The 17,779-nt window shown below is 43.1% G+C and overlaps 2 protein-coding genes across 3 annotated transcripts in view; one reads left to right on the top strand and one right to left on the bottom strand.

Annotated features, from left to right (window-relative positions):
* The window catches only part of CORO7 (coronin 7), a 126,878-nt gene extending 113,615 nt beyond the window's left edge, over positions 1–13,263 (bottom strand). The window contains exons 1-2 of one of the 2 annotated variants that reach the window (XM_069106439.1): positions 13,044–13,263; positions 719–815 (exon numbers count right to left, since the gene is read on the bottom strand). In XM_069106439.1, the coding sequence (XP_068962540.1) occupies positions 719–815; positions 13,044–13,103 (157 nt within the window). In that variant the 5' untranslated portion in view covers positions 13,104–13,263. The remainder of the gene's footprint in view (positions 1–718; positions 816–13,043) is intronic. The other variant, XM_069106448.1, reaches the window with a different exon arrangement.
* The window catches only part of DNAJA3 (DnaJ heat shock protein family (Hsp40) member A3), a 161,799-nt gene that overhangs the window by 91,322 nt on the left and 52,698 nt on the right, over positions 1–17,779 (top strand). The window lies entirely within an intron of this gene.

Raw genomic sequence — 17,779 nt, 5'->3', positions numbered from 1 at the left:
CTGTTAAAAGAATGAATTGACATGAATTTCCAACTTATTAAGAACTAACCAATCCCCTACTTAGGTCCCACAATTCCACTGGGACCCAGATACATGCCTCAGTGAGGGAAGTTCCCTACAGGAAAGGTACAGATTGGAGGACAACAGTCTCAACCTTAAAGAAGAGGCCCTTTGGATTCTCCCCCAAACTCAACCTGGACCCCTTAGTTTGGTTCTTGTAACTGTTAACGGGTCAAAATGCAAGTTATTAAAGGTCACGGCCCTGGGGTGACAGGGCTGGATTAAATGACTCCACCACCATGCAAAGAACACAATACTTGCTGCCAACTATGTGGGCAAACCCAGACAAGTTCCTTCACTTTATTGAGACTAAGGTATCTCAAATATAAAATCAGAGGACTGGACTACAGGATCCTGAAGATGTTTCAGATCTGGACATCATTCCAACTCTCACTGAGAAAAGAAGCTGTCAATCTGCCATCTCTGAGGCCTGTAAGCTCTCCCAGAACTCTGTTCTCATGTTCATACCACCCTTGACAAACCCACACACCCAAAAAACCATTCCATAACACAGCTATGGGATGGAGAAAAACAGGCAGGTAAAGGTAAGCTCTCTTCCCTCTCTTAACTAGGAGTCTAGAAGATGCTGCTCTTTCTGCTTCTTCCCAGTCCTCTCTTCTGCCAGTCCACACCTCTAATTCCAACCCAGCCCTCATACCTGGTCCATCAGTATTAAACACAATCAAGCTACAGCTGGACTTGATGTGATTCCCGTAGGATGAAGCTGTTCCTGCTCGAATGTCACTGATCCAGGCCTGGAAGTAAGGAGTGAGAGAAGAATGGGAGTGATGGAAAGGTCTCATAATATTCTTAAAGGGAGTAGGCAGTAACCTATACTTTTGTGCAGGACTAGAACACAAAAGGAAAGAGTACTGGATGTGCCCTCAGAGGACCTGGATTTGAATCATTCAGTTTCTCATGGCTTCAGGTACTTTGTGAACTGAAGAGTCTGGATTAAATGACTTATAAAGTCCCTTACAGTTCTTTATCTCTGATTTATGATAAACTCCCTTATCCCAAATATTACCCTACCCAGAGACCAAGGAATCTAAAGTTTTACCATTAGAGATGTTTTCTTACTGTTAAATATCATACCTCTCTCCCTGTTATGGTTCTGAAGGATCATCTTGGTACAAATTTACATATAATACCTCTTCCTGAGCAAAAAAGAATAATTTTAAAAATACCGAGGCCCTGAGGAGATGGAGAGAAGGCCTGAAAGGAAAGGAGAAAGACACACACAGGAGAGATAAGGACTTTTTTCACCATATGGCCTAGGGCAGCCCTGGTGAAGGCACCTGGAGAAGGGAGGAAAAACCAGCACATGCAATCAGTAGTGAGACGACAGCAGAGATCAGCTGAAACCTGGGTCTGAGATGGCTCTTTGAAGTTATGTCATGGCTCTTCCCTAATGTTAGTGTTTTTAGAATTTCAGAATTAGAATTTTATGTGTGATATTGTAGACCTACAAAAAGTTTGGTTTGTTTTTTCAGTTGAGAGAGAGGAGTCAGAAGTGGTGGTGAGCTGTGCTTCAATCAATCTATGTGAATCCTTGCTATTATGGAGGACCAAGGGCAATGCTGTTCCCCCCAACTCCAACATGGTGGTAAAACAAGAACAGAAAGAATACAAGTTGGAGCGGCTAGGTGGTGCAGTGAATAGAGCACCAGCCCTGAAGTCAGGAGGACCTGAGTTCAAATCCAGTCTCACTTACCGCGCGCGCACACACACACACACACACACACACGCACACACACACCCCAAACAACCTAGCCATGCAGTCACTTAACTCCAATAGCCCTACCTCCCTGCCTCCCCCCCCAAAAAGAATAAAAGTAAAGATCTCTAGTAATAAAAAATAATAACAATTGACATTCATGTAATGTGTTTATGTTTATAAAGCACTTAACACAAAAACTCTGTGAAGCAGGTAGTCTGAATATTAAAATATCCATTTTGCAGGTGAGGAAACCTGAGCTCACCAAGGTTCAGTGATTTGTCCAGGGTTACACCCCCAGTAAGTCCGAGAGTTGCCCCAGCCTAGCACACCAGCATGATCAGACCTTACTCCCCCTTGTATAATCTCCTGTAGGCTCCAGCCACACTTCTTGCTCTTTCCCAAACAAGATGCCCCTTCTGTTCCCTCAGTGCCTGATGTTACTCCTCATGCTGGGAACACTCTTCTGACAGCGACTTACCCTTGCAATCCTGATTTCCCCTCAAGGCGCCAGTCAAGGCAGCCTCCCTCAACAGGCTTTTCCTGGTCTGTGGTTTGTTAGTGTCCACTCCCCGGGGGAGTTTACTGTGTATTTGCTTATCTGTGAACACACTGGTCCATCCCAGCAAAATGCAAGCCCTTTAGTGAAAGGCCCATCTCCTCAGTGTGACTGTATCTCCAGGACCTAGCATGTTTAAATAAATGCCTGCTGTGGATCCATACAGGCACTGGTTTCTAATAACTCTAGGTGCAGCCTTCTTTCCTCCACACTACACAAGTAAACTCTACCCCTTTGTAATTTGGCTATCTGTACCTTCTTTTATTTCACACTGTTTTCCTCTTAATTTGCTAGTAAAGTTTTGCTTTAAGAAAACAGCATCTCAATAAGATTGAAGGAAAATTATTTTCTTTCTTTTGACTAGGCCAGGAAAATGGGGAAAAAAGTCTAGCTGTTCCAGAGGTTAGGAAGAATTAAGCAGCAGAGAACAATAACAATGATAACCTCTGGCTTTTATAGTTCTTTAACAGTTACAAAGCAATTTACATACATTATTCCATCATCTCGGCGAACATGAGCTTGAGAACAAGGAGGAATCATAAACGAGTGACAGATGGGGAGGGCCCCCCGCCATGTTCAAGTATATTTCTTTACATATTAAATTTCTGGTTGTGGGTCTGACTACCAATATTAACCTGAAGAATTCACTTCCCATCTTTCAGATGGAAAAGTAGAGGAAGTCAGAGAATTTCACCTTTCCTGATCTTGTCTTACTGGGGTAATATAACTATCAGAGGTAATATTCCTGAAGTCCCTCACACAGAGTAAACACCTATGAGATCTGACAAGCACTCACTCTCAGAAACTGGTACGTTCACTGAAATTCAAGATGCTAAAAACTCAGGGCAACAAAACTGGCTGTTTGGACACAAATGGAAAGGATGATCACAAATGATGGCTTCTGGTATCCATTATATGGAAATGATCAATAACATTTGATGGATCTGTCCTTGTCACATATTAAGCAAAAAGAGATCCTGATTAAATCAATATAAGCATTATCGGAATCTTTCTCCCAGTAATTTCAAAGTAAAACTACCTTCTGCCAACTTAAAAAATAAGCGCTCCAAATTTCCCAGCCCATCCCAACAGCTTGGGTTATAGGACCTTCTCTTGATCTCTATCACAACCTCCACTTGACCTGGCAAGTCATGAAGGCATCACTGGGCCTGGCCTCAGATACTTACTGGTTGTGTGACTCCGAGAAAGTCCCTTAATCTGCCTGCCTCAGTTTCTTCAAATGTAAAATGGGAATAATAGTAATTCCTATCTCACAGGGTCATTATGAAGATCAAATGAGATACTATTTGTAAAGATCTTGGCCCAGCGCCTGGCACAATTCCCCCAGAAGTCCCCACAAGCTACCATGCTATTATAATTCCACATTTTGATTGATTTCACTGACAAACTTCTGAAATGGGTACATGATTGATGTCAAACTCAAAAGAGATAGAGGCCACCAAACCATGCAGAAGGAACTCTGTGGGTGCATGACGATTTAGAAAACCACATATTAATATGATCTTGGTTTTACTGTATTTTTATTTATTTTGTTTCATATTTCCCAATTAAATTTTTAGTTCAGGCTATACCTGGGATTGTTTGACATCTCTGTTGTAGACCACTCACACAGCTTATACCTTCTCTTCTTTATTTATTTATTTGCTTTTTGGAGGGCAGGGCAATTGGGGTTAAGTGACTTGCCCAAGGTCACATGGCTAGTAAGTGTTAAGTGTCTGAGGTTGGATTTGAACTCAGTCCTCCTGCCTCTAGGGCCGGTGTTCTATTCACTGCGCCACCTAGGCACCCCCACCACCTTCTCTTCTTTTGTAAGTACCTATTAGAAGCAGAATCCAATTCCCCATTTCCTTGGTCTTTAATCCTTCAGGGATTTTGCTTGAGCTGCCCATCTTGCGACTCCAAACTTTGTGCTAGGCTACAGAACCTCTAGCCATACAATCAATCACAAGTACTGATAATGTGACAGGTGTCGTGCTGGGGCCACCCTCATGGAGTTTACATTCTATCCATGGAAGACAGCAGGAGCATGTAAGTACATCTATAAAAATGCAGAAGGGCAATTATTGTTGGGGGTGGGGGAAGGACAGCAGCAGCTGAGAGGATGGAGTCCAGGGGGGCTTCATGCACAAGGTGGCCCTTGAATTGTGTTCTGAAGGCAAGAAGAAATTCTTTTTTTTTTTTAAAGCAATTGGGGTTAAGTAACTTGCTCAAGGTTACACGGCCAGGGGTTTCTGGGTGGGTGCTAAGTGTCTGAGCCCGGATTTGATCCCAGGTCAATCCGACTCTGGGGCCGGTGCTCTTACTCGCTGTGCTACCTGGCCACCCTGGCAAGAAGAACTTCTAAGAAGCAGAGGTGAGAAGAAAGTACTCCACAGAGAGAAAAAGGAGGGAGATGGAGGAGTGCCAAGGTATAAAATGAAAGACAGTTGAGCTGGACCACAGAATTCAGGAAGGGGAGTAATAAGGCTGGAAACAAAGGTTACTGCTCGTCTAAGAAGAGCTTTAAACGTCAGATGGAGAAGTTTATAGCTGATCCTAGATGCAGAAGGGAGCCACTGAAGTTTATTGCACAGGGGAGTGACATGATCAGACTGTGGACAAATCATTTTAGCAGTGGGTAGAAGGTAGATAGGAAAGGGAAGAGGCCTGAGGTAGAGAAACTAATTAGAAGGTTATTGTAATACACCAGGAAAGAGGGGATGAGAGTTTCAACTTAGGCAGTGGTCATGTGAACAGAGACAAAGGGACTGATAAGAGACATACCATGGAAGTAGAATGGGCAAAACTTAGAAAATGATTGGATATAGGGCAGTTGGGGGCATAGTGGATAGGGCACTGACCCTGGAGTCAGGAGGAACTGAGTTCAAATCTGGCCTTAGACACTTACCAGTTGTGTGACCCTGGGCAAGTCACTTAACTCCAACTGCCTCTTTTTAAAAAAGAAAAAAAAAAGGGGGGGGCAGCTAGGTGGTGCAGTGAATAGAGCACTGGCCCTGGAGACATGAGGACCTGAGTTCAAGTCTGATCTCAGACACTTGACACACTCACTAGCCGTGTGACCTTGGGCAAGTCACTTAACCCCAATTGCCCTGCCTGCCCCCTCCAAAAAAAAAAAAAAAGAAAGAAAATGATTGGATATATGGGGTGAGGTGAAATGAGGAGTCAAAGATAACACGGAAGGCATCAACCTGGGCATCTGGAAGGACAGTGGTAGAGAAAATGAAATTAAGAAGAGGGATGAATTTGGCAAAGAAGATGAGAGCTTATAGTCCTCAGACCATCTAAAAGTTTCCCTACAGATTTGATTTTTGTTACATTCTCAGAATTTCTGAAATAGCATCAGCAATAACCATCCCACAAGACTATTCTTTGTCCCCTCTGCCTTACCAGTCTCATGTATGGAATTAATCACCATCACCTCTATGCTTTATTTTTATCTCCAACTCAGTCCAAACAAACATTTACAAATGCCTACTATCTATTAGGTGCCAAGGATACAAATTTGAAAAAAAAAATAACCTAGTCCTTTCCCCTCAAGAAACTGGGGGTAAGATAAGTACAGGCAGCTAGGTGGTACAGTAGATAAGAGAGCCAGGCCTGGAGCCAGGAAGATTCGAGTTCAAATCTGGCCCCAGACACATACTAGCTGTCTGACCCTGGGAAAGTTACTTAAAGCTGTTTGCTTCACTCTTCTCATCAGTAAAATGAGCTGGAAAAGGAAATGGCCAACCACTCTTAACATCTTTGCCAAGAAACCCCAAATGGGGTGTCAGACACAACTGAAATGACTGAACAACAACAACAAAAATGACTAAAATGACCAAACAACAACAAGATAAGAACACAAATAATGTCATTTTGCTACAGGCAAAAGAAGACATCTAGATGAGGTCTTGCGTATATGAGAAGAGAGAGAAGAAGAAGAGATGACCTGGAGAGTTCAGGCAGGCAATTAGGACAGTAAAAGGCTTGAGATCAAGCTGTCTGAGAATCATCTGAAGGAAGAAACATTTGGGAATGTTAAACCCAGGGAAGAGAAGACTTAGGTGGGACATTAGCTGTTTTCAAGTCCATGAAGGGCTGCCAAGAGCTTCAAAGGGAATTGGATTTGTTCTGCTTGAGCCCAGGGAGCAAAACTAGGAATAACAGGGAGAAGACAGAGGAAAACACATTTAGCCTTTACAGAAGGAAAGACTTCCTAAGAATCAGAGCTCATCAAGAATCTCCAAATAGGGCAAAGGTGCAGGATATAAAATAAACCCACATAAATCCTCGGCATTCCTATCTATTTCCAATGAAATTCAACAGCAAGAGATAGAAAGAGAAATCCCATTTAAAGTTACTGTAGACATTATAAAATATCTGGGAATCTACCTGCCAAAACAAACCCAGGACCTGTATGACCACAACTACAAAACACTTTTCACACAAATAAAGTCAGATCTAACTAATTGGAAAAATATCAATTGCTCGTGGCTGGGTCAAGCTAATATAATAAAAATGACAATTTTACCTGTATTAAATTATATATTTAGTGCCATACCAATTAATGTACCAAAAAACTACTTTATAGAGCTAGAAAAAATAGTAACAAAATTCATTTGGAAGAATAAAGGGTCCAGAATATCAAGGGAATTAATGAAAAGAAATGCTAGGGAAGGTGGACTAGCTATATCAGATTTCAGTCTGTATTATAAAGCAGCAGTCATCAAAACTACTTGGTACTGGCTGAGGAATAGAGGAGTGGATCAATGGAATAGATTAGGCACACCAGATTCAGAAGTCAATAACTATAGTAATCTACTGTTTGATAAACCTCCAGACCCTTGTTTTTGGGATAAGAACTCACTATTTGACAAAAACTGCTGGGAAAACTGGAATATAGTATGGCAGAAACTGGGCATAGACCATTATCTAACATCATATACCAAAATCAAGTCTAAATGGGTGCATGATCTAGGTATAAAGGTTGATACTGTAAGCAGTCTCCCAAAACAAGGAATAGTTTGCTTATCAGACTTGTGGAGAGGGAAAGACTTTATGACTAAACAAGAATTAGAGAACATTATAAAATGTAAAATGGATCATTTTGACTACATGAAATTGAAAAGTTTCTGTACAAACAAAGCCAATGTAACCAAGATTAAGAGGGAGGTGGGAAATTGGGAAAGAATCTTTACAACCTATGTCTCTGACAAAGGACTCATTTCTAAAATATACAGAGAATTGAGTCAAATTTATAAGGATACAAGTCATTCCCCAATTGATAAATGGTCAAAGGCAGTGAACAGGCAATTTTCAGAGAAAGAAATTAAAGCTATCTATAAGCACATGAAGAAATGCTCTAATTCACTATTGATTAGAGAAATGCAAATCAAAACAACTGTGAGGTTCCACATCTCACCAGTCAGATTGGCTAAGATGACAAAACAGGAAAATGACAAATGCTGGAGAGGATGTGGGCAAATTGGAACACTAATGCATTGCTGGTGGAGTTGTGAACTGATCCAGCCTTTCTGGAGAGCAATCTGGAATTATGCCCAAAGGGCTATAAATACTTTCATACCCTTTGATCCAGCAATACCTCTCCTAGGGTTATATCCCAAAAAGATCACAGAAATGAGAGAAAGACCCATATGTACAAAAATGTTTATAGCAGCTCTTTTTGTGGTAGCAAAGAATTGGAAATTAAGAGGGTGCCCATCAATTGGGAAATGGCTGAACAAGTTGTGGTATATGCATGTTATGGAATACTATTGTGCTATAAGAAACGAGGACCAGATGGTCTTCATATTTACCTGGAGAGGCTTAAAAGAACTGATGCTCAGTGAGAAGAGTACAACCAGGAGAAATTTGTACACAATTACAGACACAACGTATGTGTGATGACCAACTTTGATAGACTGGACTCTTCTCAGCAATGCAGTGATATAAGTCAATCCCAAAAGACTCATGATGGAGAGAAATATGTGCATCCAGAGAAAGAATTAAGTTTATATCCAGGTGGAAGTAAAATACCTGATCTTTTTCCTTCTCTTGTTTGGTTTTATGTCCTCTTTACCATTTTTCATTCCAGCTGGTACAATCCATCCTTATAGCCTGACTAATGTGAAAGTATTTACAGATCCTATACTTGACTATAAGCCGCCATGGGAGGGGAGGGAGGGGGACAAAATGTGAAACTCAAGGAATTGAATCCTGTAAACTAAAAGGAAACAAACAAATTAATAAAAAAAAAATTTAGGCTAAAAAAAAAATTTCTCCAAATAGAACGCTGCCTGGGGAGGTAGTTGGTTTCTCTTTTCTAGAGTTTTTCCAAGAAAAGGCCTGGAAAATATGTCCAGTGTGTTGTATAAGGATTCTTGTTTGGAGAACAGGTTGAACTGGAAGGCCACTGAGGTCGCTTCCAACTCAGATTCTATGAGAGATCATTTTCCTCCCTGGGAGTCCTGGAATCTGAGAAGACTTCAGGAAGCAGGTGGCACCTGCACTAGGCATTTGGAGAGAAAGAATGTCAATAAGTGGAGATGCCACTGGGGAAGCCTATTCCAAGAATGAACAGATGTACAGAAGCAAGAGAGGCCAAGATAAGTTCAGGAATTAGTGAGGAGGCCAGCTTTGTTCAAAACATTTAACTTTGAAAACATAAAGTACAGGGAAAGGATTAGTATGAATTAGGACTGGAAGGATAGGCTATAGCCAGATTGTAGAGAGGCTTAAATATCAGGTTAGACTTTGCATTTTATCCTTATTGTAGTGTTTGGAGCAGAAAGTGACATGATCCAATGTATGCATTAGGAAGATCATTCTGGAGGCAAAGCAGAGAATCACTGAGAAATCTTTTACTATAGTACAAGTGAGAGATAAAGTGAGGGCCTGAATGAGGGAAGTGATGGTGGGCCTGGAGAGGAGGAAACAGATAAGAGAGAGATAGATAATGCTAAGACAGATGAGACAGAACTTGGGGGCTAATGCAATATAGGAGGTAAGGAAACAGAAAGCGTCAAAAATGACTAAGATTTGGAGATTGAGTGATTGCAAAGATGGTGAAAAAGAAATGGCATTTGAGAGGAAAGGAAGGCTTTAGGAGGAAGATGACGAGTTAAGTTTTTGTATTTGAGATACGTGGTAAGTGCTTAACAAATACTTGTTCATTAAATGAGGTGGCATCAGGAATCCAGGTGGAGATGATTTTAGCTGGGATTTGTGGTATGTGGATGTGCAGAGGTATCAGTCATCTGCACACAGATAGTAACTGCAAAGCAATAGGCATGGATATGCTTGACAAGAGAAAAAATAGAAAGGGAGAGGAGAGCAGAGGAGAGGACAGGAGAGGAGAGGAGAGGAGAGAAAAAGACTGAGGGCAGGCCCTACACTTAGGTGGTCATGGAAACAGAGAAGGAATGAGGAAACCAGGGAAAGAGCATGTCATCAAAGTCACAGAAGAGAAAGTACCAAGAAGGAGGGGATGTCAGCAGTAACAAATGCCACAACAAGAAGGCTGAGAAAAGGCCACTGGATTTAACATTTAAGAATTTTCCAAAATGTTAGACAAAGCAGTTTTCTGTTAAGGAGTATGAGTGTGTGGTATGGAAGCAGAGGTAACCACTGTAGCCTATCTTTCTCTAGAATCAACAGTGACAGGGAAGAGAAAGGTAAGGATGGGGGAGGGGGGCAAGGTAGCAAGATCAAATGAAGAATGAATATTGTTTTGTTTTGGGATACAGGAGACTTGAGCAAGTTTACAGGCAGAGGGTAAGGAAAGAAATAGAAAGAAAAAGTTTGAAAATGAGTGCTGAGGAGCAAAGTCAGAACAGATTCGGAGAGGGTTGAATCAAGGACACCAGGAAAAGGCATAATCTTGACAAGAAAGCATCCCCTGAGACTAGAGGGAAAGAGGAGAGTTTAAGGATAGAAATGAAGAAAATTTGAGGTGAAAGTGAGAGAAGATGAGGGTGCGCAGGACAGATGGCTTCAGTCTTCTCAGTAGATTTCTACCACATAGCTCCAGTCCAGGCATCCCCAACTGCCTGCTGGACAGCTCTCTCTACTTCCTGCTATTCCATTATCCAAAACTGAATTCAAATTTCCTCCCTAAATCTGCCACTTCATAACTTCTTTATTTCTTCTGACAACACCACAAACCACCCAGCCACCCAAGTTCTATGCAAATTTTACATCCTTTCACTTTCATTCTCATCAATTTAATTAATGTTCTCATTATTTCTGACCTATACTGTTGTTGTCTGGGAATGAAGATGACCTCGTAATTTCTATTATATCTATATGTAAATGTGTCACCCTTTTATTAGATTATAAGCTCCCTAAGGGCAGAGACGATCATTTCCCCCTCCCAAGTACCTCCTACTTCATTAATATAGTGTTTTGAAAATATGTTGACGTATTTATCAAGCTGATGTGAGTATTCTCTTAAGAGGCAGCATGGTACAGTGGGAAAAAGCCCTGGATCTGTACTTAGAGGATATGAATTAAAAAACTAACCACCACATTGTGTGACCTTGGACAAATCATTTAGCCTCTCTGGATCTCAGTTTCCTCATCTGTAAAATGAGGATGCTGGACTAGAGGGATTTTTTTTTTAGGGCAGTTGGGGTTAAGTGACTTGCCCAAGGTCACATGGCTAGTTTTGGTGTTAAGTGTCTGAGGCTGGATTTGAACTCAGGTCCTCCTGACTCTAGGGCCGCGCTCCATTCACTGCCACCTAGCTGCCCCTACACTGATTTTTAATATACCTTTAAGCTCTAAATCTTTGGTCCCTTGATCCCTTCATGGTGTAGATCCCACTCATACCTCTTCACCCTATACAACTTATATATTTTCATAAACAGTGCACATAGGTTGTGTGTCCGCCTCAAAGGGGGCTGGTTATTGCTCACCTTCATGAAGTGACTGGCATACCTTCCTCTATGATCATATACAGCTTGGTCCTGACTAGGACAAATAATGAATCCCTTAAAGAGGTTGCATTATTTGAATTCACACAAGTATAGTTTCCATCCAGTGGAAACATACAGTGCAAATTAAAATAATGTGATAACTCCAGAGGAATTCCTTATCTGTACTCACTGGGACCTGGCTGTATGTTTCCATCCATGGCACAAGCACCGTACATACTCGTTCTTTAGTAAGGACAATGAAACCAGAATAACTTTGTGTATTAGAGCAGAAATGAAAAAAAGTACTTCCCAAGAGTAACCAGGTCTCCAGTACAAAATCTATTTAATGTTGTTGCTGAGATGGCAGCTTAGAACACCTGAGATCAGCAATTTCTCTGTTCAAACTGGTCAAGACTCTACAGACTGCATTAAAAATTTCCTACCCATTTTCTTCCTAGCCTCAGGAAGAAAAGCTTTAGCTATGGAAGAAGAGAGGTACTGGAACCTTTCCAGGGCAGGTTAAACCGCAAACTACTGTTAAGAGAAAGCTCTAAGCCAGGGAAGAGGTTATGCAAACACTACGGGAAAGAGGCAGCAGAAACACGGGGAGCTCAACCTCGGGCAGAGGATTTGACTTTTAATTCAAACGAAGCAGATAAAGAGGCACAAGCGCTTTGCCAGAAAAAGACCACATTTCAAGATAGCAAATGCCACAAAATCCCTCCAACGCTGATTCTCACTGCACTGTACCAAAGCTGAGTAAGGGGACAGGAGAACATGAAGTTAAATAAAAAATACACCGAGGTCTAAATTGAGGAAGCAAAACCGGAAGATAGCGCTGGCTGTAAGGGAAGCTTGAGATCTTCCTTCACCCAAAAAGGTGGGGGGAAGGGGGAGAGAAAGGCAGCAGATGGGGATCCTAAATCCTTCTGTCACCTCTTGAACATAATGCAGCATGATCTATTTTTGGTTTTAATCACTCTTGGTTACCAAAGTTTTCTATGACAAAAGACCTAATAGGAATGACAGGTCAGCAGGGCAAAAGTCAAAGCAACACTCTTCCTTTCTACCTCAAGCTACAAGAGCTGTTTCTTACAGGGTCAGTGGCTAATAAATTAAGGCTAGTCCAGCAGCCTGAAGCCAGGGCGGAGGGGGGGGTTAAAAACTGCCTGTATTCACGGAGAACTTACAAACCACTCCTTCCCTGCCCTCCCCCCGCCAAAAAAAAAAAAACCCACCCCTGTGATGGAGATGGTAAAAGTACTGTATTATCCGCACTTTGGAAACAGGAAAATAGAGACCCAGGGAAATACAGGCGCTTGCCTGTCTAAGTCGGGTCTTGAGCTTGTGACTGGACAGCTGGACTCTGTCCAGAAGGCAGAGATGAGAGAGGGCCGGAGAGGAAGGGTCCAAGAAGACGGAGCAATGAACGAGGAGGGAGGGATAGATGGAATGCAGGATGGGGACTTCAGGTGAGCTGGAGCCTTCCAGGGATGCAGGGGTGCCCTGCCCCCAGGCGAGGATGCTGGTCCTTCTCCAGGGACCCCAGCGAATCCTCTCCTTCGAGGCAGGGAGCCCCAGCCCCCGGCGCACGAGGGGATGCAGGGCAACTGCCATAACGGGGTCGGGGCGAGGGGGAGAGCCCTGGGCGCTGACTGGATCCTCTCAATAAAACAAGGTGACTTCGCATCTCAGCTCCCCTCCGCCCTGGACGCTCCGGGCTGGGCTCCGCACCCGCGGCCGCCCGCCCGCCCTCCCGCGCTGCTTCTTCCGGAGCGATGGGACTTACCTCCTTCCGAGGCGGCCGAGCCTCGGTGTGCCGAAATTTGGACACCTTGAAGCGGTTCATAGCGCGGGCGGAGGCTGCGTCGGAGCCGGCTCTCAGGTGCACCTCGAGCGGCAGAGGAGGAAGCGGCAGCGGCAGCCAGCGGCAACTCGAAAGCCAAGGAACCTACCTCCACCCCCACTCAGACCCCGCCGCACGCCGCCCGAGGCCACGCCCTCGCCATTCTGTCAGCCAATCCCCGCCTCCTTCGCTTCGCTGGACCACGCCCCCCGAGCCTCTCCTTCCGTACCGGCCTCTGGAGGGGAGGGAGCCTGCCTTCCTACCAATAGTTATCCATCCGCCCCATTAGGCTCCGCCCCGAGTCCACACTGAGTGGCGGGGCCCCCAGGCGGCGGCAAGGAGTGGAGGGAACGAGGAGGAAGGGAAGAGGGTCACGTGCGGATGCTGCTCTGGGTCTCCTCCCTCGCTTCTGGGGCGGCGGAGCGGGGGGGGGGGGGGGCGCTTGGCGTCGGTTGGAGGGGGGGTTGGATTCTTCTCCCGGAAGCCACGGCAGCCGTGGCCACTTTTCCTAGTGGATCCCTCATTGAGTCTAGTGATTTACAGCCTCCATTCAGTTCCAGGAGCACTAATTAAGCTCAAAGACAAAACAAAAAACAAACAAAACATTTTTTAAACCCATTCCCTGCCCTCAAAGGGCTTACACTTACAGTATTACTGGGTAATACAACTGTAGACAGATGGGTTTATACTACTTAACTTAATTTGGGGAGCATCAGGGCAGCGAGTAAGGCAGGCAGCAAGCAGGGTGCAGTGGAAAGCAGTCTGTCACACCTGATAGAAGTTGTGTGAGCCTGGAAGGTCACTTAACCTCCTGTTATAGGAATGTAAAATTTTAAGCTCTTCCCTGCCCCTACCGTGTTTCCCCGATAATAAGACCTATCCCGAAAATAAGTCCTATTGAGATTGCTACTATAGCGAAGGTGATCCCCTGCGCTACACGCTACATTACATTATGGTACCCTCTGTATGCACCGTCCCCCCCCCCCCCAAGCACGCAGCACTCCGAGCTGCATCCAATCAGAGCTGCAGCAGTGAGCACATCATCCTGTTCTTCCCCAGTGATTTGCTTATTGAATAAAGGTACATTTTTTTGTTCACATTTACCTGTTTATTAAAATTGCTGTCAATGTTCATTAAAATAAGCCCTCTCCTGAAAATAAGCCCTCTGGTGTTTTTCTGTCCAAAAAATATAAGACAGTGTCTTATTATGGGGAAACACGGTAGGTTAAGTGCACCTGGAACCTGCGGAGGGAGGCTTGTTTTTCAGAAGATACTTTGTGATTGGGCAGTGGGTCAAGAGGGTTGTTAACATTCTCTGAGCCAAGAGAAGGCTATGTAATCCCTGAGGTGAGGGCTCACTTTGAGAAGTGTTGTGATTTGGCCAGACAAGACTCTCAGCAGCCGTTGAGAGCCCTTCCCCCTTTAAAAAAATCCAGATGTTGAGGCTTCCTTCTCTGGTTAACTGACTAGGTATAGATGTAATGGTTGGACAGTTGGAGGCCTGTGTGCTTGATCTTGTCTTCTTGTAACTTCTGCTTATAACCTCTATATTCTGAAGTTCGGGATGCTTACTTTTTCCCCTGAACTGGGTAAATATGTTTGATTGATTGATTAAAGCAAGATTGTTAACCCATTTTGAGTTGCTTTCCTTTAGAAAAGCAGATCTAAGAACCTGTGTTGGCAGCCACCCTAGGGATGCTGGGGTGCTTGCTGTTACAGCCCCTAACCCACCTTACTCCTTTAAATCTATTATCTTACCGTTAGTAAAGATCGAATGATGAGCAGGGCTTTAGAGAAATTGAGGGACTCTAAGAGGCAAGAGGATGAACAGTGAGAGGAGTCCAAACAACCCTCCACTCCTAAACATTTCAGTGAGTCAAGGATCAAGCTATGGCTCACATTCTCCACTAATTATCCCTGAGAATCCAAGGGGGTTACCCAACATTCACTGTGCTATATATTGTAGGCGATGGGAGAGATAGAGAAATAAAGTTAAAAAAGGGTAATGGAGCTTAGTTTAGTAATGATATCACATTTTCCCAGCAATTTACAAATCAATAAATATTTCATTCACAACAATTCTGAAAAGTAGGATGCACAAACATCCTCATTTTTACAGATAAGAAAACTGAGGCAAAGAGATCAAGTTATTTGGACAAGGCAATCCTTTTAATCCTTCCTAAATGATTCCCTATCTCCATCCCAGATGAGTCAGTTCAACCCGGGTTGATCAAGCCTCTCTCTCCTGCCTCAACTGTTTCCAACCCTTCCACCTGAGGGCCTTAATTTATACTCTACTGAGAAAATAGAGACCATTATCTGTGAACTCCTTCTTTTCTTCAACCAGGGCCTGCCCTGCTACATATCCCCAAAAAACATCTAGTCCATCTTAATCTTCTCCCCATGAGTTCCTTCTTGCTACCAGAATATACTTGCCCAATCAAAAAACAAACCAAAAAACCACCTCTATTCCACCAAATTCTACAATCCCCTCAAGTTATTATCCCATACAAACTTCTAGAAAAACCTTTCTATGTTCATCGCTTCCACTTCCTCTGCTCATTTGCTTCTTAGCCCTTTGAAATCAGGTTTCCAACCTCATCACTCAGCTGACTACTCTCTCTAAAGAAAGCTTTCTCTTTTTAACTGTTAAGATCTGATGGTGTTTTCTTAATCCTCATTTTCTGGTTTCCCTGTAATTTGTCACTATTGACCATCCTTTCCTCCTGTAATATATTTCTTTCCTTGTCCTTAGTTTCTTTTTCTAGTTCATCATTAATGCCCCTTAACTTTAGTGTACCCCAGGCTCTCCTCTCCACCTCTTTTCTCAGTAACCTCATCAAATCTTATGGGTTATTACCTCTATACCAGTGGTTTTAAATTCTCCCATGAGCGTAATAAGTTGGAGTTTTAGCTGCCTACATTTTTAGCTGGACATTTCAAAGTGGATGTATTCTTGTTCAGTCATTTCCGTCATCTCAAATTCAGTTAGTCTAAAACACAGTTCATTATCTTTTCATACCTCTTCTGAACTTTCCTTCTTATGTTGAGACTAGCACCATTTCTTTGGTCACCCAGGTCTGTAACCTCAACTCTTCACTTTCCCTTACCTCACTTATTCAACCAGTTGCCAAATCTTGTTTCTGCTTCCCCAATATCTCTTGCCATCTGTCCCCTTCTCTCTGGATAGCTGCTACTCCTAGGTCAGGCCCTCATTGCTTTTCATCTGAACTAAGGCAATGGATTACTTACCAGTCTCTCTGCCTTAAGACCCTTTCCAGTCCAAACCATCTCTGATATAGCTATTAAAGGGATTTGCCTAAAGTATAGGTCAGACCACAATTACTTGACAGACTCAGGAATTCTTCACTTGGGGCCCATGAGCCAATGGTGTATGGATAGATTACATCTTTATTTTCACTGTCTCTAATGGAAATTTAGCATTTCCTTCAATTATTGAAAAATATTTTGAGAAGGATTGCATAGGCCTCATGAGATTGTCAAACGTGTGCATGATACAAAAAAAAAGTTAAGAATCCTGACTCTAATGGCTCCCTATTGCCTTTAGGATCCAATATAGACTGTCTGCTTTTTAACACCCTGTAATGGGAATGGGAATTTGAAGATCTTCCCTGCCCTTTAAGAGACCTGGGGGAAGTGTGAAACCTCCCCTGCTGAGAAACCGCCCCTGACAGTCTGAATGTGGTCACATGGAGCCTGTGGTGGGAGGAGTTTGCTGAGGAGAAGCAGAGTCCACAGAGGAGCTGGTGGAGAGCTAGCCTGACAGTTGGAGACAGTTAGGGACAGTTGGAGACAGTTGGGGACAGTTGGGGACAGAGGAGCTTAGGCAAGGAGATAGTTTTGTGAGTAAATATTGATCTCCTATTGGTTTGTGGGAAGGCTAAAGGATGGCATGGCTCTCAGTGTTATTATGGCTTCTGAAAATCTTTGGTACCATGATGGAATTGGCTTACCGGTTTGGGGATTTGATTTTCTGGTGTCTAAATAAATCCTTCAGCTTTATCCTCTATCTGGAGAGTTTGGCATATTTTGCAATTTAACATCATGCAATATGTATAGTTACAGTCTTTATTGTGATCATGGGCGCTGTAAATACTGCATTGGCGCTACATACCCTTTATAATCTAGTCCCAGTCTACCTTTCCAATCTTTTTATACCTGTATTCTTGTGGTCAAGTAAGATTGTCCTTGCAATTGCTCATACACAGCACTCCATTTCCTCTCTCTATACCTGGGTACTTGTCCCCCATGCCTAGAATCCACTCCCTCTTCACCTGTGCCTTTTGGAATTTCCTTCAGAATGCAGCTCAAGTTCCACCTTAAGCATGAATCCTTTTCTGATTCGCTCCCCTCCCACCAGCTTTTAGTACTGTTCTTGCCAAGTTCATCCAAATTGCCAATATTGCCTTGTATTTATTTATTTTGTGTATTTCTATATACGTATGTCTTGTCTCCCCCTGCTAAAATGGAAGATCCCAGAGAGCAAGGATCATTTCATTTTTGTCTTTGTTTTCCCAGCTTAATAAATGCTTTGTTGATTGTGGTGGAGCTTGGTCTCGAACGCAGATATTTCTGACTTCCAATTCCACGTTCTATAGTAAGTATACGTGCGTTCCAGGGAAACTAAGACGAGGCCAGGCTGGAAATAGGACTTTAAT

This window comes from Petaurus breviceps, unplaced genomic scaffold (genome assembly GCF_028583685.1).
Source record: "Petaurus breviceps papuanus isolate PSGF00001 unplaced genomic scaffold, PetGlider_PUasm1.0 138, whole genome shotgun sequence".
NCBI lineage: Eukaryota > Metazoa > Chordata > Mammalia > Diprotodontia > Petauridae > Petaurus > Petaurus breviceps.
This window is presented reverse-complemented; position numbering and strand designations above follow the sequence as displayed.